At 44.9% G+C, this 25,771-nt stretch overlaps 1 protein-coding gene across 3 annotated transcripts; it reads right to left on the reverse strand.

The window, feature by feature from the left end:
* Positions 1-677: 677 nt before the first annotated feature.
* MNS1 (meiosis specific nuclear structural 1) lies at positions 678-17,852 on the reverse strand. Of its 3 annotated transcripts, none has more exons than XM_030496864.1 (10): positions 17,400-17,852; positions 13,073-13,204; positions 12,742-12,869; positions 11,686-11,788; positions 10,619-10,848; positions 9,672-9,888; positions 9,485-9,592; positions 3,553-3,810; positions 2,541-2,666; positions 678-962 (listed from the first exon to the last, which is right to left on the reverse strand). In XM_030496864.1, the coding sequence occupies exons 2-10, from the start codon at positions 13,163-13,165 to the stop codon at positions 864-866; spliced, it is 1,362 nt and encodes a 453-aa protein (XP_030352724.1). In that variant the 5' UTR covers positions 13,166-13,204; positions 17,400-17,852; the 3' UTR covers positions 678-863. The 3 variants fall into 3 exon arrangements, with proteins under 3 accessions (XP_030352724.1, XP_030352723.1, XP_030352722.1); XM_030496863.1 differs by lacking the exon at positions 17,400-17,852 and adding an exon at positions 13,286-13,339; XM_030496862.1 differs by lacking the exon at positions 17,400-17,852 and having other exon boundaries at positions 13,073-13,339.
* Positions 17,853-25,771: the final 7,919 nt, after the last annotated feature.

Below are 25,771 nucleotides of genomic sequence, written 5' to 3' on the forward strand. Positions count from 1 at the left end.
GCTCCCCAGACAGGCTGCAGAACCTGCTACCGTCCTATTCTGTAAAACTGACACTTGGGTCAAGGTGAAAATATTAAATCTCTCCCTGGCCAAGCACCGCTGCTTTGGGATGCAGTCAGGAGCGATGGCCCCGTGTTCACAGGTGCTCTGCAAGCAAAAGATTTCATTATGTCATCATTATAATTAAGAACTAGAAAAAATTTAGGTGTAGGTGAGCAGAGCATATCGTGTACGTTAATGCACAGGAGCAATAAAAGCTGGTGCTGCTTGAATGAGCCTTGGCCAAGCCTCAGCTATTTTAATAGATTCCTCCCTCAGAGTAACTGAACAGGAACATGCCAGATAAACAGGTTTATGCACTGAAAGAAGGGTATAAACGGTGCTTCTGACCTCAAAATGGAAAAATGTCTCTGCTCAGATCCTACCAGCAAAGTAACGGGACCTAACAGTGCAACAGCTAACTCAGACATACCCCTCTGAGATGAGATGTAGCTACATCTAGATTAGTACTTTAATAGCATAATGCCAGTGTAGATAAATCTGTAAGTTACAAACAGAAATAGTGCATTAATAGAATCTTGTAACATGTGAATTGGCACTAGCTTAGGTTTCTGCAGAGTTGCTGCAGAAAACATTTTTAACATTGCTACAGCACTGACTAATTGAGACTAATTGAGCACTCTGTAATAGTTTATTGATGATAAATGCAAAGCTAAATGCTCATCAGTTGAGAGCTCCAGTCTTAAAATGGAGACTTGTTATGATGTTAAAAAGGAGTTCCTCACTGTTCACAGCAAATGGAAGTTTTCACTAGAAATCCGGTGACACCTAGTGGCAAACCGGGAGATGAGATGGGGGAAGTTTCAGCTCTCTTGTGGAAGTGCATTGCCTCTTCTCTTCTGATACGCCAGTCTGAAATCCTCTCCAAGCATGTTGATGTCACCCTCATCTCTGAGTATTCCCTGCAGTAAGGGGAAACAAACACACGTTGGAAGGTAAAACACAGCGAGATCTCTGAAATTTTCTAGGGAAGGGAGTGTCGTTGCTTGTATCCTGGTTCCGGTGTCACCTTTAAAACAAACAGCCCTGAAAACTGTCACAAAACTTTACACATGAATTTGAATTCAAACGGGGGTGCTGGGTGCTGACCTAGAACTGCCTCTTTTGTTCTTCACACAAACCACGGCAAGAACCCCGTAAAGATTCCTGCATGAGCAGTGCACAAAAGACAACATCCATCTGCGTTCTCTCCTAATGGCAGTGGTCATAGTGCGCACAGCACAGGTCAGTGAAATCAAGCAGCTGCCCTGAAGAGAGGCGCTGGCTGGGGCAGGGCTCTGTCTCCACCTTCAGTTGTGCTGAACTAGCCCACACAAAGACATTATTCTGGAAATCAACTGATGCTGAACAACTTCATCAGAAACTATGTTTTGGGGAAGGGAAGCAAGGGAACCTGGAAATCAGAATCTCTAACTAATTCTAAATTAAATTTAGGGCTAAAAATGTGTATTTTTACACTTCAGGAAAAAAATAAATTACAAATTGCATTTATATTGGAGACTTTAGAATTAGCACTTTTCTATTTAACCATTTTGAGTGAAGTAACATGATGTACGACTACAGGATTACTCAGACAGAGCATCGAAGCAGAGGAAAGAACAAAGCAGAAGATCAATATCATGGAGCAGGTATGAGCCCTGGACACTGACATCACCAAGACTTCCTACAGCAACAAATTCAAACCAGAAAACTATACCAGAACATTGCCAATTATTTACTAAATCTACATTAGAAAATAATTCACTCCAAATTTTAAGAATTCATGACCCAATCAGTGTATCAATATTTGAATAAAAATTACACTCTACTACATGTACAATGCTTTCCAGCATTGAAGAACTTCTTTAAAGAGTGAGAAATGTAAATGCATTTCTACATCCCTACAGCAGCTCCCTGTTCGTGTCCAACCAGGTGATCCTTCTGATTGCGAAGTGTAGCACAAAATAAATTGCAGTTTGTTCCTATTACAGTAACTGCTTCCATCTTTTTAACTCTGAAAAACACATGGATGGATACAGCGAGCTTTGAAATGCGGCAGAGCCAAGGCCTTGTTCCTGTGGGAACAGGAGAGTCAGAGGAGAAGCCAACACTGTAAGAAATCGCTCCCCAGACCCCAACCGAGAAGTGTGGTGGAGATGGGGTTTAAGGTACAGCAGACCCTTTCCAGCTAGCAGAGCCCTGCTCTAGAACTTGCATGCCATATTCCAGAAATTGCACATGCAAAACACTGTAGGAGCTTTCAGCAAGCTCTGTACAAGGCATCAGCATTGCAGTAGAACCCAAAGCCCCTCGTACAGGAAGAGTATTTTGGTAAATCGCTTCCCAAATCAAAAAGACAGGAAAAAGAAAAAGGAAAGGGTGAGCTCAGGAGAGCTGACACAATAAAGGACTGACTCCAGGAATTCACACAGCTCTGCAACTTCACCTTAAACTGCTTGACAGGACAAATATTTAAAGCACTGAAAATACAATCCACTTACTGGAGGAAGATAACCCAGTAATTTAGACGCGTGCTCCTTCAAGAGTTTCTGTCTCTCTTCTTCAACAATTGCCCGGAACTTCTCTTCTCTCTTCGCCTCTAACTGTCTTTCTTCAAGTTCCCGCTCCTACAATAAAAAAGTTCTCATAACGGTGCAGTTTCAGCTCTCTGAACATTTGCTTCTACCAACATCCACCACAGCATAAAGAGGAAAGTTTTTTAGTGGAGTAAATTCTGAACTTCCACTTACCAACTCCTGGTCACAGGACATTCACTTGAAAGGGGTAGAAAAGTGTATGTAAAAAACCACAAAGCACAGTTTAAACAATACGGGCTTGGTAACTACAAAGAAATGTGAGAGAAGACTGAATGGCAAGACACAGGGCTGGTCTGCTGGGTAAGCATGTGGGCTCCTACTGGAAGCCCTTTCCGAGGTAGTTAAGTTTTGGTTCCTTCCTGGCTCTCAGACAAGTTAGGCTGTTCCTGCCCTACTGTGCTAATCCAAGAAAAGGAGAAACAGGCATGTAGTCTCATGCTGATGACTAGAAATTGCAATTCACACTGCACACATGGCTTATACCCTACAAACGGGTCCAAAAGCCACAGCAGAGGATTCCGTGACTTGTTTTCAGTTTACGCTTTTCCTCCTCAGATGATAACTTGAGAGACTTAATCTAAAGCCAAGGCTGGGACTGCCCCTTCTCATGCATCATTATCAGTGCAGTGCACCAGTTGTGCCACTGACACCGTGGCTCCTGAGGAGTGATCTGCAGAGCACGTCAGGTATTCAGGGCTCTAGGGATGTTGTTAACTTGAACTACAAAAATGTTAGCTCGAAGAAGACTTTTTGCTCGTCAGCAAACCAAAACAAAAGCCTGCTTCCCCTGCACATTTCTCTGCAAGTCCCCTGTCAGCTTTCCCTAGTAACAACAGCCCTGTCGCTTCAGATAACAGGAGTGTTCTCATACTGAAACCCTTTGGCTCCAACCAAAGGCGAAAGTGAAAACTCTTACTTTATCAGCCACAAACTGTTGGCGACGGTCTTGAATAAGTTTTTCCACTGCCCTTCTGTGTTCAAGCTGTTTCATTCTTCGTTTCTGAGCATTCATCTGGTCAAGGCGATCATCCTCCGCAAACTTGGCCAACATCTGTTGTCTGAAGGCTTGTTCCTCTTCTTGCACAGCTTGTCGCATGGCCGCCTTCAGAGCCAATTGCTCTTCATATGCTTGCCGTAAGTCTAGGCGCTGCCTTAGTCTCTTTTCTATTTCCTCCTGTAAAGGAAACGTAAGCAAAGCCTGCGTTACTGAACATACTTTGGGAAACTCTCACTCAGTGTTCTTAAAGCATCACAATTCCAGTGACACGTCCAAAGGCTGAAGGAGCACCGCTCCATCACAAAGATGTGAAGAAATGAAGGGATGTAAAATACTGCCCCTGCATTCACTTTATTACATATCTTCTAGATCAGTGATTCAAAGGTTTCATTCTCTCTTTACATTTTTGTACCTGGTCAGTTTAGACTAGTCTGCCCATAGCTACAAGTGTTCCATAAACTACATATTTTCCTGCATAACCACTATTTTTATTTTATCGAAGTTCCACCCAGACCAGTTCCATTAGCCTGAATGTTCTGGAGGAATTACAGCAGAGCTGCAATCATCTTCTCTCCACTTGCATTTTCCCTTAACAGTTTATGCAGATACAGATTAACACACATACGATGTATTAAAAAACATGGTATCTGACAAGTACGACAATATCCAGGTATCTGCAGAAGCCCTGTCGTGGTTTGAGCCCAGCCGGTAACTCAGAACCACACAGCCGCTCGCTCACTCCCCCCCCCCGCCCACCTTCTTCCTCCCCCCGCTCCCGGAGGGATGGGGAGGAGAATGGGAAGAATGTAACTCCCACGGGTTGAGATAAGAGCAGTCCCGCAACTAAGGTATAACACAGAACCACTACTGCTACCACCAATGATAATAACGATTAGTGAAATAACAAGGGGAGAGGATACAATTGCTCACCACCCGCCGACCGATACCCAGCCCGACCCGAGCAGTGATCAGGGCCTTCCGGGTAACTCCCCCCGGTTTATATACTGGGCATGACGTGCTGTGGTATGGAATACCCCTTTGGCTAGTTTGGGTCAGGTGTCCTGTCTCTGCTTCCGCCCGGCTTCCCCTCCTCCCTGGCAAAGCATGAGACTGAGAAAGTCCTTGGTTGGAATAAACATTACTTAGCAAGAACTAAAAACATCGGTGTTATCAGCATTGTTCCCAGGCTGAAAGTTAAAAAACACAGCACTGCACCAGCTACTAAGCAGGAGAAAAATGACTGCTATAGCTGAACCCAGGACAGTATCCACCCCTTATTCCATACCATTCACGTCATGCTCAGATCCCACATCTCTCAGCACACCATCACCCCTGTCCCATATATACACATATATATACACCCACACCCACACACAGAGAAAGATATCGTTCCCTAGTCCATGGACCAATCCCTGTAAAATTGCTGAACTCATCCAGTCCATGATGTCAGGCTCCATCTCTTGTAATAGTCTTTCAGGGCAGGAGGGACGGTACATAGTGTTGGGTTGTTGCCTGCTGATGATACCGCCAAACTCATCTGGTCACTGCTGAGCTCGTCTGGTTTCCTCAAAATTCATTCTTTGTTGAGGTGATGATCGGAGGGAAGTCAGGGTCAATGGCTGGTGACCTGAAGATATCTAGCTGGTGGGCTATAAAAGTGTTATAGAGCAGGCAACAGCGTACAATTGAATTCATTGGCTGTTTTCCCCCAAAATCAAATCCCCTTGAGGTACACATCGGACTTCCCCATCTTCCCGCATTACCCACCAAGTATATCCAGGTCCCTGAGCAAAAGCAACCCCACGAGTGGGTTTGCCTTTACCTGAAGCAGGAATAACCCAGACTGTCTTCCCCAACAAATTCTTTATGTGGACCACAGGAACTTTATCCCCCTCTACAGTACGTAAAAGTTCTGGTTGGGCTGGGCCAGCCCTGTTGGCAGATCCCCTACTGTTGACCAACCAGGTGGCTTTTGGTAAATGTGTATCCCAGTGTTTGAAAGTCCCACCACCCATTGCTCTCAGTGTAGTTTTTAACAGCCCATTGTACCGTTCGATTTTCCCAGAGGCTGGTGCATGGTAGGGGATGTGGTATACCCACTCAATGCCATGCTCTTTGGCCCAAGTGTCTATGAGGTTGTTCCGGAAATGAGTCCCATTGTCTGACTCAATTCTCTCTGGGGTGCCGTGTCGCCACAAGACTTGTTTCTCAAGGCCCAGGATAGTGTTCCGGGCAGTGGCATGGGACACAGCGTATGTTTCCAGCCAGCCGGTGGTTGCTTCCACCATGGTAAGCACATAGCGCTTGCCCTGGTGGGTTGGTGGGAGTGTGATATAGTCAATCTGCCAGGCCTCCCCATATTTGTACTTCAGCCATCGTCCTCCATACCAGAGAGGCTTTAACCGCTTGGCTTGCTTAATTGCAGCACATGTTTCACATTCGTGAATAACCTGGGCAATAGTGTCCATCGTTAAGTCCACCCCTCGATCACGAGCCCATCTATATGTTGCATCTCTGCCTTGATGGCCTGAGGTGTCATGGGCCCACCGGGCTAAAAATAATTCACCCTTATGTTGCCAATCCAAGTCCATCTGAGCCACTTTAATCTTAGCAGCTTTATCCACTTGCTGGTTATTCTGGTGTTCCTCAGTGGCCCGACTCTTGGGTACATGAGCATCTACGTGGCGTACCTTCACCACCAGGTTCTGCACCCGAGCAGCGATATCTTGCCACAATGCAGCAGCCCAGATGGGTTTACTTCTGCGTTGCCAGTTGCTCTGCTTCCATTGCTGCAACCACCCCCACAGGGCATTTGCCACCATCCATGAGTCAGTATAGAGATAAAGTACTGGCCATTTTTCTCGTTCAGCAATGTCCAAGGCCAGCTGGATGGCTTTCACCTCTGCAAACTGACTCGATTCACCCTCTCCCTCAGCAGTTTCTGCAACTTGTCGCAGGGGACTCCACACAGCTGCCTTCCATCTCCGATGCTTTCCCACAATACGGCAGGACCCATCAGTAAACAAGGCATATTGCTTTTCACTCTCTGACAGTTCATTATATGGTGGGGCCTCTTCAGCACGCGTCACCTCCTCTTCTGGTGACATCCCAAAATCTTTGCCCTCTGGCCAGTCCATGATGACTTCTAGAATTCCTGGACGACTGGGATTTCCTATTCGAGCTCGTTGTGTAATTAGTGCGGCCCACTTACTCCATGTAGCATCAGTTGCATGATGTGTAGAGGAGACCCTGCCTTTGAACATCCAGCCCAGCACAGGCAACCGGGGTGCCAGGAGGAGCTGCGCTTCAGTTCCAATCACTTCTGAGGCAGCTCGAACCCCTTCATAGGCTGCCAGTATCTCTTTTTCAGTGGGAGTGTAGCTGGCCTCGGATCCTTTATATACCCGACTCCAAAAGCCAAGGGGTCGACCTCGAGTCTCCCCTGGAGCTTTCTGCCAGAGGCTCCAGGTAGGACCATTCTCCCCAGCTGCGGTATAGAGCACATTTTTCACATCTGGCCCGGCCCGGACTGGTCCAAGGGCTACTGCATGAACTATTTCTCGTTTAATTTGTTCAAAGGCTTGTTGTTGCTCAGGGCCCCATTTGAAATCATTCTTCTTCCGGGTCACGTGGTAGAGAGGGCTTACAATCAGACTGTAATTTGGGATGTGCATTCTCCAGAACCCCACGACACCTAAGAAAGCTTGTGTTTCTTTCTTGTTAGTTGGTGGAGACATTGCTGTTATCTTGTTGATCACGTCTGTGGGGATCTGGCGGCGTCCATCTTGCCATTTTATTCCCAAAAATTGAATCTCCTGTGCAGGTCCCTTGACCTTATTCCGTTTTATGGCAAAACCGGCCTTCAGCAGGATTTGGATTATTTTCCTCCCTTTCTCAAAAACTTCTTCCGCTGTGTCACCCCACACGATAATGTCATCAATGTATTGCAGGTGTTCTGGAGCTTGCCCCTGTTCCAGTGCAGTCTGGATCAATCCATGGCAGATGATAGGGCTGTGTTTCCACCCCTGGGGCAGTCGGTTCCAAGTGTACTGGACGCCCCTCCAAGTGAAAGCAAACTGTGGCCTGCATTCTGCTGCCAAAGGGATTGAGAAAAATGCATTGGCAATGTCAATTGTGGCATACCACTTGGCTGCCTTTGACTCCAGTTCATACTGAAGTTCTAACATGTCCGGTACGGCAGCACTCAATGGTGGTGTGACTTCGTTCAGGCCACGATAGTCTACTGTTAATCTCCACTCTCCATTAGACTTTTGCACTGGCCATATGGGGCTATTAAAGGGTGAGCGGGTCCTGCTGATCACTCCTTGGCTCTCCAGTCTGCGGATCAGCTTATGGATGGGAATCAAGGAGTCTCGGTTGGTGCGATATTGCCGCCGGTGCACTGTTGTGGTCGCAATTGGCACTTGTTGTTCTTCGACCTTCAGCAACCCCACAACAGAAGGATCCTCTGAGAGACCGGGTAAGGTGGACAGCTGCTTAATTTCCTCTGTCTCCAAGGCAGCGATACCAAAAGCCCATCTATACCCTTTTGGGTCTTTGAAATACCCTCTCCTGAGATAGTCTATGCCAAGGATGCATGGAGCCCCTGGACCAGTTACAATGGGGTGCTTTTGCCACTTCCTCCCAGTCAGGCTGATTTCAGCTTCCAGCATAGTTAACGCTTGGGATCCTCCTGTCACTCCAGAAATAGAAATGGGTTTCACCCCTTGATACCTTGATGGCATCAGAGTACACTGTGCACCGGTATCTACTAGAGCCTTATACTTCTGTGGGACTGATGTGCCAGGCCATCTGATCCACACAGTCCAGTAAACCCGATTATCCCTCTCCTCCACCTGGCTGGAGGCAGGGCCCCTCTAATAGTGATCACAAAATTCTCCACTTCTGTCTTGTAGAAAGGGATTAGTATTCCTTATCACAGGAGCTGGAGTAAAATCAGCTCTTTCGCTCCATCTGGGAAACTGCTCGCCAGAGACTGGAGCAGCAGCTTTCCTGGGAGGATCATCCTTGACCATTGTTCTTCTCTTCAGTTCACGCACCCGTTGCTCCAGAGCTGAAGTAGGTTTTCCATCCCACTTTCTCATGTCTTCTCCATGATCCCGCAGGTAAAACCATAGGGTGGCCCGTGGCGTGTACCTCGTATATTTTCTTTCTCGAGCAGTAGGGCGCCAAAAAGAACTGTCATGGTTTGAGCCCAGCCGGTAACTCAGAACCACACAGCCGCTCGCTCACTCCCCCCCCTCCCCCACCTTCTTCCTCCCCCCGCTCCCGGAGGGATGGGGAGGAGAATGGGAAGAATGTAACTCCCACGGGTTGAGATAAGAGCAGTCCCGCAACTAAGGTATAACACAGAACCACTACTGCTACCACCAATGATAATAACGATTAGTGAAATAACAAGGGGAGAGGATACAATTGCTCACCACCCGCCGACCGATACCCAGCCCGACCCGAGCAGTGATCAGGGCCTTCCGGGTAACTCCCCCCGGTTTATATACTGGGCATGACGTGCTGTGGTATGGAATACCCCTTTGGCTAGTTTAGGTCAGGTGTCCTGTCTCTGCTTCCGCCCGGCTTCCCCTCCTCCCTGGCAAAGCATGAGACTGAGAAAGTCCTTGGTTGGAATAAACATTACTTAGCAACAACTAAAAACATCGGTGTTATCAGCGTTGTTCCCAGGCTGAAAGTTAAAAAACACAGCACTGCACCAGCTACTAAGCAGGAGAAAAATGACTGCTATAGCTGAACCCAGGACAAGCCCAATGAAAGTGAAATATTCCCTTTCTTCCCCACTGCACAGGTTTTACTTCATCTACCTGCCAGCACTTACCATCTCCTTCTTCCTTTCTGCCTCCACTTGTTCTTCCAGATACAGCTCTTGGAGGATTTGTTCTTGTTCTTCACGCTTCTGTTGTTCTCTTTCCAGATTCTGGGCAATCTGTCACAAGAAGGAAAGATTTCTAAATGAAAGACAAGGATGTACAAGAATCTTATTTCTACAATTTCAATTTTGGTACCATGCTTTGAACTCTTTGTTTTCTCTCCTCAGCATCTTGAACTTTAGCAATCCAGTCTTCTTCTCTTCGCTGCCGAATGTTGGCAAACTCCATAATTTTCCGATTTTCTTCTTCCATCTCTTCCTGTTTCCTTCTTGCCCAGATAGCTTGATCTTTTTTGTATTCTTCAATATGTGCCTGAGTTTCTCTCATTTTATCTAACTTCAGTTGTTTTTCCCTGTAGAAGATGGAAAAAAATGTTTATTTAACATGGTGCAAAGTCATGTTAAACACACTTTGTTGTTAGCTCATCGCTAACAACATTACAGAGACTAAGATTTAAAGATTCTCCATACCCATTTAGATACCTAAATTGAACATACGTATTTATGAATTGCCCCAAAAAAGGAATCTCATGTCTAACCCCTGCCTTCAGGAGGACACACTGCACACACGGGTACTCAGTACTGCTGCATTTCATACCCACTCTGTCAAATCAGAAAGAGGAAGGAGCCCAGTAGCCTAACGGCGCCAGCATCTCCTACACTTTTATCTATACTAAACGCTTCCCCAGCACACAGACACTACCCACCCTGCCCTCAGGAACCTCCTTTCCTCTCCCTGTCCGTAAGACAGGCACACAACACCTCTCACAAAGAGGCAGGGACAGGAGGCGAGGCAGAAATTGGTGACGCAGCAGTTTCCAGCACAATGGGCCCAATGGAAACACACCTGGAAATCAGCTGGATTTTGTGTTTGGGGAACAAGGATGTGAGACTGGCTGGAACATTCTGATGTTTATACAGCAAAATCCACCAAGTCAGTCTCTTGTTAGTAAAATGTGACCAAGGAAAACTAAAATGGGCCTTAGCCTATGAAATAAATGTATACGATTTAGTTCTCTATACAGAAGTACATGAATTGGTTTGTTTCAAATTAATAAATAATAAAAATTCAAAGTAACTAACATTCGGTCTTCCTCATAGATCTTTCTTAAAATTTCATCAATCACGAGTTTCTCTCTTAGAAACTCTTCATAAGCATCCTGCTTCTTCCTCTCTTGTTCCTCAACCTGTTTCTCCAGTTCTCTGTGATAGGTTATTTTCTCCTCCTTTCGCCTCAGTTCTGCAGTACTTTCTTCTCTCATTGCCCTTTCGTGCTCTTCCTTCATCTTTTGAGCTATTTCACCCTCACGTATCTATAGGGAGAAAAGCAATGCAAGATTCCTTTTTACTCCCACTAATACCACTGGTAATGAAAACATACACAGTATAAAAAAGAATTACGTTGCACTACAAAAAAAGGAATGTTTTCCACCTCAGCCTGTAAATGCAGTGCCTGAACATGCCTAATAGCTTAATTCAGCAAGCAGAACCCTTGAAGAGAACCCTCAATATCTAAACAACTTGAGAGGAACTAACAATAGTTTAAGGAAGCTGCGTGTTGAATGAAGACCAAGCAGAGCATTCAGCATGAGCAAACCTAGCATCAGCTTAACGACTGGAATGTGGGTTAATGCCACAGAACATCCTAAGTCAACTGTTGTCTTTAGAGCAATTTGCATGAAGTGAATTTTGTATAAAACATTTGTGGAACCAGAATCATCTGCCCGATCACCAGTGTTGTTCTACACATAAATACAAGTTCACAGTTCTCTCTGAAGTTGTTCAGATAGATGTGTAGTAACAGTAACATCATGTTCAACAATCTGCTTCTGAGGTAAGGATTCACTACAATAAGCACTTGCTCTACACAGTGTGTCACAATTTTAACTTGGATAAGTATTACAAAGCCAGTAAAATAAAAACTGTCCACTCACACAGCTTTATTCTGCTGCTTTGATTGCAACAGGAAAGCAAACCTTTTCTATAGCTCGTTACTGACACATAATTGGTCCTTCATATCACAACCCCTGTTTTCAGCACACCCCGAATGCCCCCACCGAATGCTGTTGTAGATAGAAGCTCAGTGGCAAAGGAAAGGTGCTCAGCACGATCCCTACAACAAGTCCCAGCACCCTGGTGCAGCTCATTACCATGTTCTCATAGTGCAGAGCTGCCTTCTCGGCGATCTGCGCAGCTCGCTCCTTGTTCATGTAGGCGAATTTCAGCTTCTTGTCCAGCTCCCGAAGTTCAAGACTGGGGACATAAAGAGATCAGACATTTATCCTGTTAAAAGGAAGCACCTATGGGAAAAAACAGAATTTCCATCACTGCTTAAACACAACTTTAAAAAGTATTTTTCAGGGAAAACCCTGATTTTACATGAAAAATACTGCTCTAGTAAAAGCAGAAAAAGAAAACCTGTTTTAAAACAAGAGTTATCTGTATTTCTGCCTATGCTGTCAATAGTTGTGCATACGTCACATCTAACTACATAAATACACGCACGCATATATGAACACGCGTGCTTACAGAGATGTGTTTGGGAAAACAATCAGGGCATTAAAGGTGGGGAGTTTCTGAGCACAAATTGCCATAAGGTAACTGTAAATATATACATAAACATACATTCAAAGCAAAACTTTTGTGGAGAGTTTTTCCCTTATTGACAAAATTTGCCCAGAAATAACTTCTTGTCACACCTCACTCTTAAAATAACTTTTCCTCCCACCTCAAGTTCGTTTTTGATTCTCCTACAACTTTCACCCAAGGCGTCTTGCCGCCACTGAGGGCACAGCCTTGTCACACCTCCCGTCACACCTCCCAGCCCTCCTCTGTCCCATAGTCGCATCCACCGCCCTTCTCTGACAGCTCTCACACCTGAGCCACCGCTCTGGCCACAGCCTTTTCCCATGTTTTTTTCCAGTTATGATCTTCTCTGCTGCACAGATTTAGAAAGTTAAAGCCTATTCTAAAAAGTAAGTTACGTGTCTGATTGGAGCATACTGGAACTGCCTCTCTTGCTTGAGAAGATCCTGTCCTACAATCTCACTGCATCTAAGGCTCAGCCAAAATGCAATCAAGAGAAATAAAAAGCAAGCAGGAGGTACACGACAGGCAGAATACTTCCATAAGCACGCTTTTCAGCGTCGGAACTGATTTACAGCAGCGGCTAGTTAAATAAAGTACTGAGACCTGTACAGCGTTACCTGTTCTGTCTGATTTGTTGCCTCATCCTCTCATCTTTAAGCTTCTCGTGGTTCAACCTCGCCAGCTCGGCCGCCAGCCTCTCCTCCTGCTCCAGCTGCAGCTCCCGCCGGGCTTTGTTCTCTTCGGCCTGACCAGAGCAAACAGTGCCCCGTAAGGCCTCTCGCCCCGCAGCAGGAAGCGGGCGAACCGCGGCGCCGCGCACCGGGACGCGGCTTCTGAAGCTTCTGCAGGGTGCGCCGGGCGAAGCGCTGCCAGCGCAGGGGCACCACCGCCGTGCCCCCCGCCGGGCCGGGCCGCCCAGCCCCGGCCCCCGCACCCAGCTCCCCTCACCTGCCGCACGGCCTCCTCCATCTGCCGCTCCCGCTCCAGCGCCGCCCACAGCCTGACGGCCCGCCGCCGCCCGCTCCGCTCCTCCGCGTCCATCGCGGCCTCCACCTGCCCCGCATCCCGCTCCACGAACGCCTGCGGGAGAGAACAGCGAGTGGGTGCCCCTGGACCGGAGCGGAGCAGCGCCGGGTCCGGCTCCGCGCTCCCCTCACCCACCATGGCGCCCGCCCGCCAGCGCCGCCGCTGTCATGGCAACGAGCAGGGGACAGCTTTGACTTCCGGGAGAAGCCCGCCGCGCCGATTGGTGGAAAGGGCGAGCCGGCCCTGGCACGTGACTGGGAGCGGGCGGCGGCGGGGAGCGCCGCGGCCGGCCCGGCGGGAACCGCTGAGGCGGGGGGAGCCGGCAGCCAGGGCCCGGCGGAGGGTGGGTCTGGGGCGGCGGCGCTGAACGCGTGGTGCCGGACACCTGGCACCGCGCACCGGGGGCTCCGGGACTGCGCCTGCCCCAGAGGGAATCAACCCCGAACCTGCCCGGCCACTTGTGCCGCCCTTCACACCCGTGTTCGCCTCTCGGCCTAGTTACGTGAAACTAAAGACACTTCAGCGTGGTCCAGGCAGTATTTAGGATTAATTAATGTCATCTACTTCATAAAATTAATTAAAACGAATAAAGTTTAAAAGAACATCACCTTTAAGACCTGGGTAAAACTAAGTCTGTGTGTTTCTATCACTTCTGTGCTAGATATGCCCATATCTAGATATTTATGGGATAAGACCAGTCATTATTTTAAATTCATTCTTTTTTACAAAATCTCCCAAATGAGCGGAATTCTTTCTGAAACTTTGGTGCTTTTTTTGCCTTTTTCATGGGAAAAAGGTTTTTCCCACAGTGCGGTGTGGGGAGTAAACTACAGGAGATCACATCTTAAACTAAAATCATACAGATAGAGATGGGGCAGAAAAATCTCATAAACTTTCCCTACCAGTATCCCCCAACAATCCCAACAGGAAGTTTTTAACTGCACTGTGCCAGCACTGACTTCCAGTGCTCAAGGTTTGGAGGTGCCGTGGAGTGGAGGGATAAAGGTGCAAAAGATGCTTTCTCTGTCCCTTCTCCTCAGTGAAGAGCTCCATGACTCACTGGAAATAAATGGAGTTTTTTTTCTTACCAAACTAAGTAACCAGATGAAGACCCCCCCACTCTGGAAATAACAGCAAATAACCTTCAGATGCAAAAAATCTCATCCTTGCTCACATGATGTCCTCAATGGGAACAGCAATGCTCTAAAATGAGAGCATAAGTATACCTTGATTTGGTCTCCAGGACAGCAAGGCTCTCAAACAAAGGTGGGAGTAAAAATGCTTGGAAAAACACACATACATCAGAGACTAACAAGACCGGTTATTTTTAATACTAAGAGGTGGCTTATATTTGCATGTAAAGAGAATTTGGGAGCAGTGTATCCTTCACAGAAGGGACAAAACACAGCGATAATATCCAGTAAGATCCCAAAGGGAAAATATTGCGAGGTTCCAAGCCTTGGTGCCTCGTTGTTCTTTTATTTCCCATATATCTGAGCTGCAATGGGTTTAAAATGCAAAGAAAAAGAAAAAAAGCAACCAGAGAATTACTTTATCCTCAATACCTTATGGCAATTTGTGCTCAGAAACTCCCCACCTTTAATGCCCTGATTGTTTTCCCAAACATAAATTAAGGCACAGGGACAGTTCAGTACTGCGTGTGCAGATTTCCAAAGAAAGGTAGGTAACCTTTCAGCACCTACAGTGCTCATGGTGAGAACAGGGAGGGGAAAACACTCCAGAAGCTCCACAGAAGCACCCAATATATCCTTGCCCTGTTCCTTTTGTTACATTAAATACTTAAAAGATGGAAACCAGTAATTTCCTCCAATTCAAACACAGCTGCTGGTCCCATCTCTTCTTGAGAGCTCCCCCAGCAGCTACAGGCTCCTGTCCTAAAGCTTTTTTGTCTTAACGTCTACTTTTTAACTCCTTACATCCAGCCAGAACTTCCCCATTTCCCATTTGTGACCATTGGCCGCTCAGACTCCCGCTGTGCCTCCCGGCAGGAGCCCACTTGATTCCTGGTGCTCTCCCCACAGCACGCGGGGCTGCTCTGCGGTCCCCAGGCTGCGCCTCCCTGCTCAGGTTATCTGCAGACCTGGGGGGTGCGGGCACATGAATTGTGCACCTGCACCTGGCAAGCGCTTCTGTTCCCTGCCCTCCGAGCACGTCCTGTTCTCCTCACCAAGGTCACCTCCATTGCATGATCCACCTCCACCTGAGGGGCAAGCATCTGCTTTTGCTACTCCTCCCAGCTGCGCGGTCACAGCAAGTCGCTGCTGCAGGTAGGGGCCTCCCTCGTACGTTCTGATTTGGGAAGTCGAGCACTGTGTTGAAAACAGACCTACCTTTTCTTCATGTCAAAAAGCAGACCTCCTTGGTGGTACCAGCTAATTTCTTGGTTAAAGACCTGAGAACTTAACACTTGCAGAACAGAGTTCAGTCCAGAGTTGCTCAGCGTACCTGAATAAGAATGTAGTTTTTGCGACCAGCTGGATCAGACTCCTTAGAAGTCAGGTGTGTTTATATTTAAGCTTTCTTTCCATAATTTATGAAGTTTTTAGAATAACAGATAATGAAATATCTACTTTACTATAGTTTGGAAAGGAATGAGTCCCAGCTGCATAATTGCTATCAAACTCTCGCTTCATAGAGCATTTCTTCTGGCAGCAGCATGGTTACAGCTTCCTGGTCGGTGACCTGCTTCTCATTCCTTTTTCCTAACAGCATTAAGCACTCCCAGGTCCTGACAAGCTTCAGGTAACCAGCAGCCAACTGTACAAATGTAGAATTAAACTCAGCAGTCCTTTCTCAGCGTTAACGTAGGATATTGATAAATGATTCAGTTCTCAGACTCAAGTATCACCACATACTGATCAACTCATGAGAGCAGAAGTGAAGGCTGCCGAGGCATGAAAATTTTTGCTAATGATAAAAGTGATTAAATGGAGCATTAAAGGGAAAAAGAAAGTTCCCTTTACTTCAGCAGTTTAAATAGAAGGTGATGCAGGAGCACACAGCAGAAAAGGTCATTAAATGAAAATGGTGAAGCCATTTTGCAGGTTTACCTCTTTTCTAGGGCATTTTGCTGGATGATCATAACATGAGACAGTGACAAATGCATTCCAGCTGAGATAAGATATGTGGGTCATGCTGATTTTGCAACATTATAAACCACTATTGGGGATAACACAGCTTCTCTGTGAGGTAATTTACCTTCTTTGGGTGAAAAGATAAATGTGAATTAACAGGGAAGAGTCTGAAACATCTGAGCTGTGCTATTGATCTACTAAAGACCTAGATAAGCCACAGAGAAACTAATGCTTGCTTTGCTTGAGATCGGTGATGGATGGGATAGCAGATTTAGCAGCTAAGGGGCTATCGCTGTCAAGAAAATCTTAGCACTAACTTGTTTTTTTTAATTATCCTGCAGTAGCAGGGAAAAGCATGTCCCATGGCAGCAGCAGCAGCAGCGATCTTTTACTTATGACATTATGGACTGTAAACAAAAATATTACAAGGGACAAAAATAGTGCTTCAAATGCGTTAAACAAAAATACAGCTGTTCCTAATGAGAAAAACATGGTTTAATGAATATTTAGCTGTAGTACTGAGTTCTCAAAGAGTGAAGAATAAACAGAGAGTCTCTGGCCAGAAAGGATGTTTGTGCAAAGGGCATGGACAGAAATCAGTCTTTTTAGGGCCACCATGTTCTTTGGTTCTTGGTCTTTCACCTCTGCTCAGTCCTTCTGGTCAAAAGTAAAAGCTGCGAGCTATGCGTGTGAAGGCTGACATGACAAACTACTGGAATGCATTTATATCCACAGCTTTGTATAGCATGTGTTCCTGTGTAAACAGCATTCTCAGTGTTTCCTGATAATATTTATTACTGATGCACTCAGGTTTATAAACACCCACCTGCTCCTCTGAGGAAACACACAGTTTTTAACAACTGAATACCTAAGTTCCAAAAACCACAGATGAATTTTACACCACAGTGACCTTACTCTCCACTGTTTCTTACAGAAGGTATTTTTGCTGGTGGGACATGAAATAATTGTTATTCTAGTTCAAAGGGTGGGATAACACCAAAACAGAGTCCTTAAGTAATTTGTGGAGAGCATCTTCAAAAATAAACATTGCAGTGTAGGGCAGCTACACCAGGTTCCTTGTAGGCAGGAGGATGAGACAGTCCCTTCCAGGCTTATGTGTTGACAAAATCATTTTTCATCCCACTATCTCTTACCTGTACACAATCCTTGTCAATTCTTTGTTTCCCACATTAGCAATGCCAGAAAACGAAGTGCTTCTTGAAACATGCAGCCCAAACTCATTTGATGCTGTAAAACAGAAGCAGGGAATTAGGACACTATTTTGTCACTCATTTTCAAGGCTTTCTCTCCAGCCAGCGTTCAGCCTTCAGGATTTGTTCAGGGTCAAGATAGGAGACTGCCTGAGGCTCTCTGACTCTTTGTTTCTTTTTTTCTTCGGGTTCCTCTGTTTCTCTGCAGTTTCTGTCCCATTCCTATTACTCCAACCAATACCAAGTTGGTGGCTTTCTGCATCTCTCCCATCAACCAATACTGTTTACATTATTTAGTAGGTTCAAAGTGTCCTGTGTATTCTGTAGTTTCTTCTTATTTCCCTACTTTATATTGCAGTTCAATTGCTTCTTATAACTAACCTGAAAAAAGGCAGCAGTTACACCATGAACATCAGCCAGGTTTTGTACATCATCCAACATCCATTCAGTGAGCTGGGAAATGAGCTTTTATAGCACACAGCAAAGTCTGAGCTTTTTTGCCAGCTGGCTGCCTGGCTAGTAGATCTGTTTGGGTTACGGAACAGGGCATTTGTCCTGTGCGTTTGGCACGACTTTGCTAGCATTCATTCATTTGCTAGCGTGATTAAAGAACAATTAGAGAGCCATGTCCACCATGCTGTTTTTAATCCAAGTAGCAAACACTCGGGAGAATACAAGTTGCAATTACCAGGCTTTCTGCTTCACCTGTAATCTTTTTTTCTTTCTTTCTTTTTCCTTAAGCAAATATTCTAGGCAGAGCAAATATAGTTCTTCTATGTAAAGAATGTTGTAAAACCACTGCTACAACGACACCTCTGGTTTGTGCAGTGAGATCTTTGTCCACTTATCTATCTTAACCAAACTCCTATCCCCTGTGAAAAAGAATAGAGAACATAAGTTCAAGCAAAAGGACTGAGTTTTTTTTTTAAAGAATTAACAGTGATAATTTTTAGGTGAGAATTAAATGTTTATGGGTAGGAAGGTTCTGTTTGTAAAAGCTTTTTGAAAAAGTTCTGTTTAATCAGAATTTTACATGTGAGCTCTGATTTAATTATTTGTCACAAAGTGCCCCTCAAGGTAACGAGCTCCATCTGTAGCTTTTCATTTTGAAGCACAAAGATTAAATACCAGACTTACATTTTTCCATCTCTATCCTATCCTTGTCTTTCCTGTGCAGGGTTTAAAGGAGGCATTTGAGTAACCAGCCTGCAATGAGCTCATCTGCCAAAGTGCCCAACTGAATGGCAGAGGGAGCATCTCAGCGGAAACCCGTCACTGCCTCAACCTAGTGATCATCATCGCCTCAGCTGATTTTGTCTGTCATTTAAGCACTTGACCACGTCATGGATTCCATTTCACTATTTTGTATGCAGTGCCATGAGAACATACACCTTTGGACAGAAGATTCATAATTTCTAAGGGCAAAGGAGATACTGAGAAAGAACTGTTGAGTACTAAGCTTTACTACTTTTCTCCATATAGCAGCACCCATAGAAAAGTAAGCACCAACTAAAGGGTGAGATGGCGTATGCTTCCTGGACTGCCTACTCCCTTGGAAGCACCAGCTCCAGGTGTAAGTATATATTCTAACTTGAGTGCAAAAGAAAGCACCAAGAAACATACTTAAAAGAAAGCAGAACCCCTTTCATTCCTGCCAGATACCACCAAACACAATTAATTCCAGAGAGTTCAGTTTAACATTTGTGAATAATTACAAAGCTGAGGAACTCCAAAGGGGAGCTTAACAAGGAGTGGAAAACTAGGAAGAAAGATGCCATTTGCAAACAACAAAGTATTTAACAAACTAATCCATAACCATAACCTTAAGCCAACCAACAGAAAGGGCAACTGAAGGGCAATTATAGAAAACAAACATCAGTCCCAGAAAAAGCTGAGAGCAATGTGAAAGTAATTCTGCTGCCTGTGTGCGTCTCTTACACTGGCACTTCATCCTGCCCATCAGCCTCGGCAGAGCCTCATGATGAGCCCCAGGCTGGCAAAGGCTCTGCTTCCCTGCCCCACATGTGGATGTGTCTGCAGGAGTCCTGGGGCATGTTTAGTGAAATCCCTGATGTTTTATTCAAGAGACTTTAGAGAGCAGAAGAGCGCACAGTGGTTACTGATATATTTCACTGCTGATAAAACAGTAATTTTGTGTTCAAAAAAATACTCACCAGTGAAGTGCTGAATTGCCTCTGTATTGCTGTGGACCAGACAAAGCCCACAGATTTCTGTCTGCCAGGTGCTCCCAGTCTCTCACTTCTCAGCATGATTTGTGTGCTGGGACTCTGCATGTCAGGTGTGTCCAAAAGGCACACGGATGTAGGGCACTGCATAGCTGGGGGGATCACAGCACTGTCAGCAGCTGTACAGAGGGGTCATGAGGCCTTTTTCAGTGGCAGCAGGCTCAGTGCCACGCTCCCTGCCTTGCACCATGCTGCTCTGCACACCACGATCCATGGCCCAAAAGTGGAGCTCACTCAGCCCCAAAAGCTGTGTTTACTCATCCACCTCACAGCTGGATTCTCACTAGTCCTTTCCCTCAGTCAAAGGCTTTCACTTCAAGCAGTGCCCGGATGGTACTCATCTGTGCAGGAACCTTTGGCAACTGTTCCCCAAAGCAGTGTGTGCTCCTGCTCACACCTGCCACTCAGCACTTGATCTAGCAGCAGCAAGGGGAACCAGGGAAGCAGATGACAAGCAGGCAGTTCACTCATCTGACCTCCCTCAGATTGTCGTCATTATATTCCCATATACTCTCTTCCTAACTCTGACCTCCTTGGCATCCTTCAGAAACCTGAAAGTGTGTACAGGCTGAGAGCATGGGGCCCATGCCATGCTGCACACAGCTGCCCGCTCGGGAGTGGGACTGGCACAATCTTGCCCAAATGTCCTGCTATGCCTCAGTCCCTGCATCTGCTTCAGAAAGTACTTGTGTAAGCCAAGCTCATTGTTAGTACTGAGATGATCACAGAGTTGGTATAGAGGCACCAGCTGGTTTTGGTCTGAGGTACTGCAGGAAAGCGGGGCCCTTCTCTATGTCTCCCTCCAAGCCCAAGTCTTATGAGGAGTGGCCGAGGGAACTGGGGTTGTTTAGTCTGGAGAAAAGGATGCTTGGGGGGGACCTTATCGCTCTCTACAACTACCTGAAAGGAGGTTGGAGCCAGGAGGTGGCTGGTCTCTTCTCCCAAGTAACAAGTGATAGGACAAGATGTAACAGCCTCAAGCTGTGACAGGGGAAGTTTAGATTGGATATTAGGAAAAATTTCTCCACTGAAAGGGTGATCAGGCATTCGAACAGGGAAGTGGTGGAATTGCCATCCCTGGAAGTGTTCAAAAACCATGTAGATGAGGGTCTTAGTGACATGGTTTAGTGGTGGACTTGGCAGTCCTGGGGTAAAGGTTGGGTGTGATGATCTTAAAGGTCTTTTCCAACCTAGATGATTCTGTGATCCATGGAGGAGGAGATCTAATGACACTAACTACTATTTTGCTTGGAAGAAGACAGGAGGATGAGAGAGAAAGTCCTCTTGTTTCACTGTGAAAACTTCAGGTCATCATATAGAACTGTAAAACGTAGAAAAGACATGATTATAAAAGGACTTCCACCAATAAGCAACATTGGCTTCCCATTTCATATCTTGAGACAAGTTGCTTACTTGAAATCAGAAAACAATGTACACACATGTGCTGTAACAAGTAACTACAGAGTTCTGCTGTGCGTTTATACCTTGCACAATGAGCAAATGTAGTTTTGAAATAAACAGTTGCACTGAAATTATATTTCTACAATTTAGAAATCAAACCTAATCTAATTTGCTACAGCTGGACACCACCTGCAGAGTGCTGTTTAAGTACTCTGAACATTACGCACTTATCTTTTAAATATTGATAATGCCATTTTTCATTTATGTGACATGAAGTCCCACAGGGAATAATTATGCTAATAAACCTTAATGATTCTTGCAAATAAATGATCAAACAAAATTGCTACTGTTGATTTATATTAATGGATGCCTTTAGGAGGAGATTTGTCAGGATGCGCTGCTTCTTGAATCCCAATTCATCTTATTTAGCAGAAGAATGTACATAGTTTGTAAAACAGATTAAGTGTTTAAAATATAATGTGTTCATGGAGTTTCTGCAGTTCATAACGTTCAAGCATTATTATCTTGCCTTATGGCAAATCTGCATTAAATAGCTTCTTTGTATACAACTTTCTTCAGTCCTTCCCTTCCCCCCCCTTGTCCCTTTTAGCTAAATAAGTTCTCCCTTTCAAGATCTTTAACTTAACCTCTTACTCATGTAAGAATCAGTAATCATATTGCTGTTCTAATAGATGACACCACTGTCGAACAACTTTGCTTTCACTGCAGTGAGTCTAGAAACATTTTTGGTGCTTTAGTAAGGGCACATCACCTGAAGCTGGTGTCCTGCAGAAAGTTGTAGGATATGTGAAGATAAGCAGTTTCTACTTTTTTCCTCCTACTGTTGGTTATACTGGAAATTCCCACTGCCCATCCATCTAAACTTTTGAAACTCTAACCAAGTTCATTTGGAAAACATTTTACGTGGGCTTGCCTTTTAGATAATGCATATGTTTGAAAGCAGTATCAACGTGCTCCTTTTACACTAGATTACAGGACAGGACACAGGAGAGGAAGCTAAGGAAATAACAGCAGAAGGAACTTTAAAGTTTATACATTTAAGCTTTAGGGGAGCTAGAATAAGCACATGCTTTGTCTATTCAGCAAAACCCCTACATACAAGTGCAAGGTGGTGGTGGGTCAGGGTTAGAAGCAGGCAGGCAGGCGAAGCAGTAATGTGCTTTCTTTGCCTTTGCAATGCTCAGTGCCCAGTGGCGAGAGTCATACCAGTCGTAACAACTTTGTTAAATTGATTGACTCCAGCAGGGTAATGGCAGAACAAAGGTACAGGATGTATTTGCCTTTCAGGCAGATAATACAGCTAATTAAACAGAAATTTGCTGAAACTTCCACCCATCCAGAGGTTTTTCAGGACTTTTTTCCCTTTTTACCTCCTCCTGCTTGTCCAAAAGTTCAGTTTCAAAGAAGAGCTGAATAGCCTCCTATGTAAACATTTGCTCACTCATAACGTAACCAGCTCCCATGAAACATGACATTGCATCCACAACAGGTTGATATTTCAAAGAGTTGGCATGAATGGATTTTACTACTGACTGGTTAACACGATCATGAAATCTAGCTGAAGCACGGCACTAATTCACTCCATGCACAAGGAAACCAATAAATGCAGCACAGGGATGAAGGTCTCTTATAAAGCTCTAGAATGAACTGGTGGTTTGAATTATTTCTTCAAAGAGGGACATTACTCAAAAGCCTGTCAGGTAAGGCGTTTCCTTTGTAAACTGGGGGCTAATCTTGCAGGCCCTGAAAGCAATGGAACTTCCAAACACTGAAGGGCTGCCAATAGTCAGATTAATTTTCTTACAGTTTGTGGATTGATAATCCTCAGATTTGTCAATTCTACTTTAAACACTGCTAGGAAAGTATTTCTCCTGGGATTCGGAGCACTAATCCTGCATGTGATGAGGGAGTTTGCCATTCCTGCATTTCTATTAAACAGTGAGAAACTTACAGTCTTGTTTTGTTCATCCCTTGCATGTGGGTTCTTTAATAGCTCTCCAAGCAACTAGTGAGGGAACATTTTCAAATGTGTAATTACTTTTTGTATGTGACAACAGCAAAGAGACTTCGAGCAATTAGTAGGACACAGACTGAGGATTAAGTGTGCCTGAATTCTGGATTTATCTGTAATTTGCCACATAGCATTCAGAAAACTGTTTTATCCTGCTGCCTTTTTGCATGCCTGCAACAATGCTTGTCATACTTAGACCAGAGGAGCATCATGCAGATTAGTACGTTTATACCTGTACTGCACCTGTGTACATCACTACCTACTGAAGGCTATCACTGCAGTACCAGGAGTCAAACCTCCCCAGATGCATGACTGCCATTCTCATCAGCCTCTCTGCTCCTTGCAAACCATAAAGCACTACAGGTCTCATGCTCTGAGTGATAAGTTTTCTAGGAACAAATGATACCCCGTTTTCCCAGGAGGTCTCTAGGGCAGGTTGGGCTCTCGGGGACACCCAGAGCAGAAAGAACCATGCTACCTGCCACGAAAAGCTGTGCTGCAAGTCAGGAGCCTTAAACCTGTCCCCAGCTCTCTGTGCCTACGTTTTTCTAACAATAAAATGGGAGACAGCCATGTACACTTCCGTGTGAACGTACAGCACATGCATATGTGTGTACATAACTTTGCACACAACTTAAGGCCTGGTACTGACGTCTAACACTGAGGTAGTGCTAAGGTGACATGGTGAGGAGTGGCCAGAAACTGCAAGTAAAAAGCCTTTGACTTGAAGTCAAAGGGATTTTGCCACTGGCTTAAACAGGGTCATGACCTCACTCCTGTTTCATGCATGTCACTTTTTGCTTAAACCCAAAACCAAAAACCAACAAACACAACCAATAAAACAGCACCCTGAACCAACCAAAAAACCAGAAACAAACCAACCCTGACCCTCCCAATATCACTTTTTGTTTTATCTTATAGATAACCATTTCCTGTCCCCATATATACTCAGACATGTACTACAGAAATAGAACTGTAGGTTAAGAAGTTCATTTTATTATTCTTAGAAGGATTCTCTCTACCTTCTTTCTGGTCTCCGTTACCTGCTTGGCATTTTCTTAGCATCCCACAGGCGCTTGCTCTCCAAAGTGCTCTTTTGGGCACTCCTAATTCCTGACCTCATTTTTCCCTCTTGTTGTGAAGCATTTTTTCAGGCATTGCCTCACCTCATTTACATGTAACGACTATTACTCCTCTTCCTCTCTCTGGGTGACTTCTCTGTTGGTGGGTCTGGAATGACATCTCTCATCAGGCTTCTCCAGCATCTAAGAGCTCTGTTGGGACCTCACTTCTGCAGACAGAATAAGCAAAAAGTGTGAATGACAGAGTGTCTGTGTTAAATGAGACTTTCTCATTGTCCCTTCAACAGAGACTCCTCTCTGCTCGGTTTTGTTTGGCTATGGGTGCTTGATCTGAGATAATTTCTAAATGATCACTTATAGCCTCAAAGAAGTATTTGATGTCTAGCAGAGTAAATTGCCCAAATCATTCTGTCTCTTGTGTGTTGCTATTTCTACTACAGGTTGTTGGGGTTTTTTTCCTCCACCTTGGTATGGTGTTAAAACCTCTCTACTCAGTTGCACAGGGAAATACGAGTTGCACAGGGGAAGCAGTCACTCCTGAACTGTCTCTTCCTTCCAGGTTGTTTTACAACGTGGTGGTCGGTTGAATCCCTCTGCACATGATTTCCAGGTTCTTGTTACTTATTTGAAATTCAGTCACTTCTTACTCTCACACCACCTGGCCAGGCATGTCTGCTTTTATATACTGCATTATGTACTGTTTTAGCTTAAGCTACTTGACCCTTAACAGTTAGTTCACACAGTTTAGTTAAAATTTATATATAATTTATTTACATTTAGACAGTGAAATATTCACACATTGTTTCTATGCATGCAAACTGAGATTCCAAATGGATATCACTATGAATTTGCTATGAATTCATATACATCCCTTAGTGCTTACACAGTGGATTAATTCTGCTTTAGTACTTGCTCGTTTTTAATCCTGTGTCTCCTAAATAATTCATGTTTATTGATTACTACTTACAAGTAGCACTGCATTTTGACACCAGACTCCTCACTGGCAGCTACATAAAACAAGATTACTGTTTTCTAGACTGCAAGATTCACTTTCTAAATATTTTCCTCTTTTAACAAGTGACTTGAAAGGAACAATTAATTCTTACCTCCTCATGACGCAACGTGCCAGTTTCCTGAAGGACTATAAATTTTTATTTCAGATCTAGTTGGGGTGGGGGGGAAGAGGCAAACCCTTTTTTCCTAAAAAAATTCAGTATTTCACTATTTCAATATTTGAAAAACGGATTCTCTTTGCCTTCCAGGCAGCTTGTCAGCTAATACTCACCTTTCCTGGCTCCTGAGCTGGATTAGCAAATCATGGAAAGCATTCTGTTACTTTTCACACAGTTTGGGATGAGAATGGTGTCCAACAAGTGCAGATTTAAGGTGTAGAAGGGAGCCCCCTGCACAAGTCCTTCACAAGCTTCAGTCCTTGTAGCAGCTTGGCCTCAACTGAAAGCAAGAAAACAAACCAACCACAATGTGGTTTCAAAGAGGAATGTGGAAGTTGAGACTATAAAGTAAGATATACCTTAAATAACATATAATCCTAAA

Source organism: Strigops habroptila, chromosome 9 (genome assembly GCF_004027225.2).
Source record: "Strigops habroptila isolate Jane chromosome 9, bStrHab1.2.pri, whole genome shotgun sequence".
In the NCBI taxonomy this organism is placed as follows: domain Eukaryota; kingdom Metazoa; phylum Chordata; class Aves; order Psittaciformes; family Psittacidae; genus Strigops; species Strigops habroptila.

What these genes read in the sequence shown, in the direction of transcription:
- MNS1 (XM_030496862.1), bottom strand. Translation starts at nt 13,288, where the DNA reads ATGGTGGGTGAGGGGAGCGCGGAGCCGGACCCGGCGCTGCTCCGCTCC. An exon ending in AACAAAGAGTTCAAAGCATG is followed by an intron (nt 9,593 to 9,671) that starts GTACCAAAATTG and finishes TTCTTGTGACAG; the next exon opens with ATTGCCCAGAATCTGGAAAG. An exon ending in CAGAAAGGAAGAAGGAGATG is followed by an intron (nt 3,811 to 9,484) that starts GTAAGTGCTGGC and finishes TTTCCTTTACAG; the next exon opens with GAGGAAATAGAAAAGAGACT.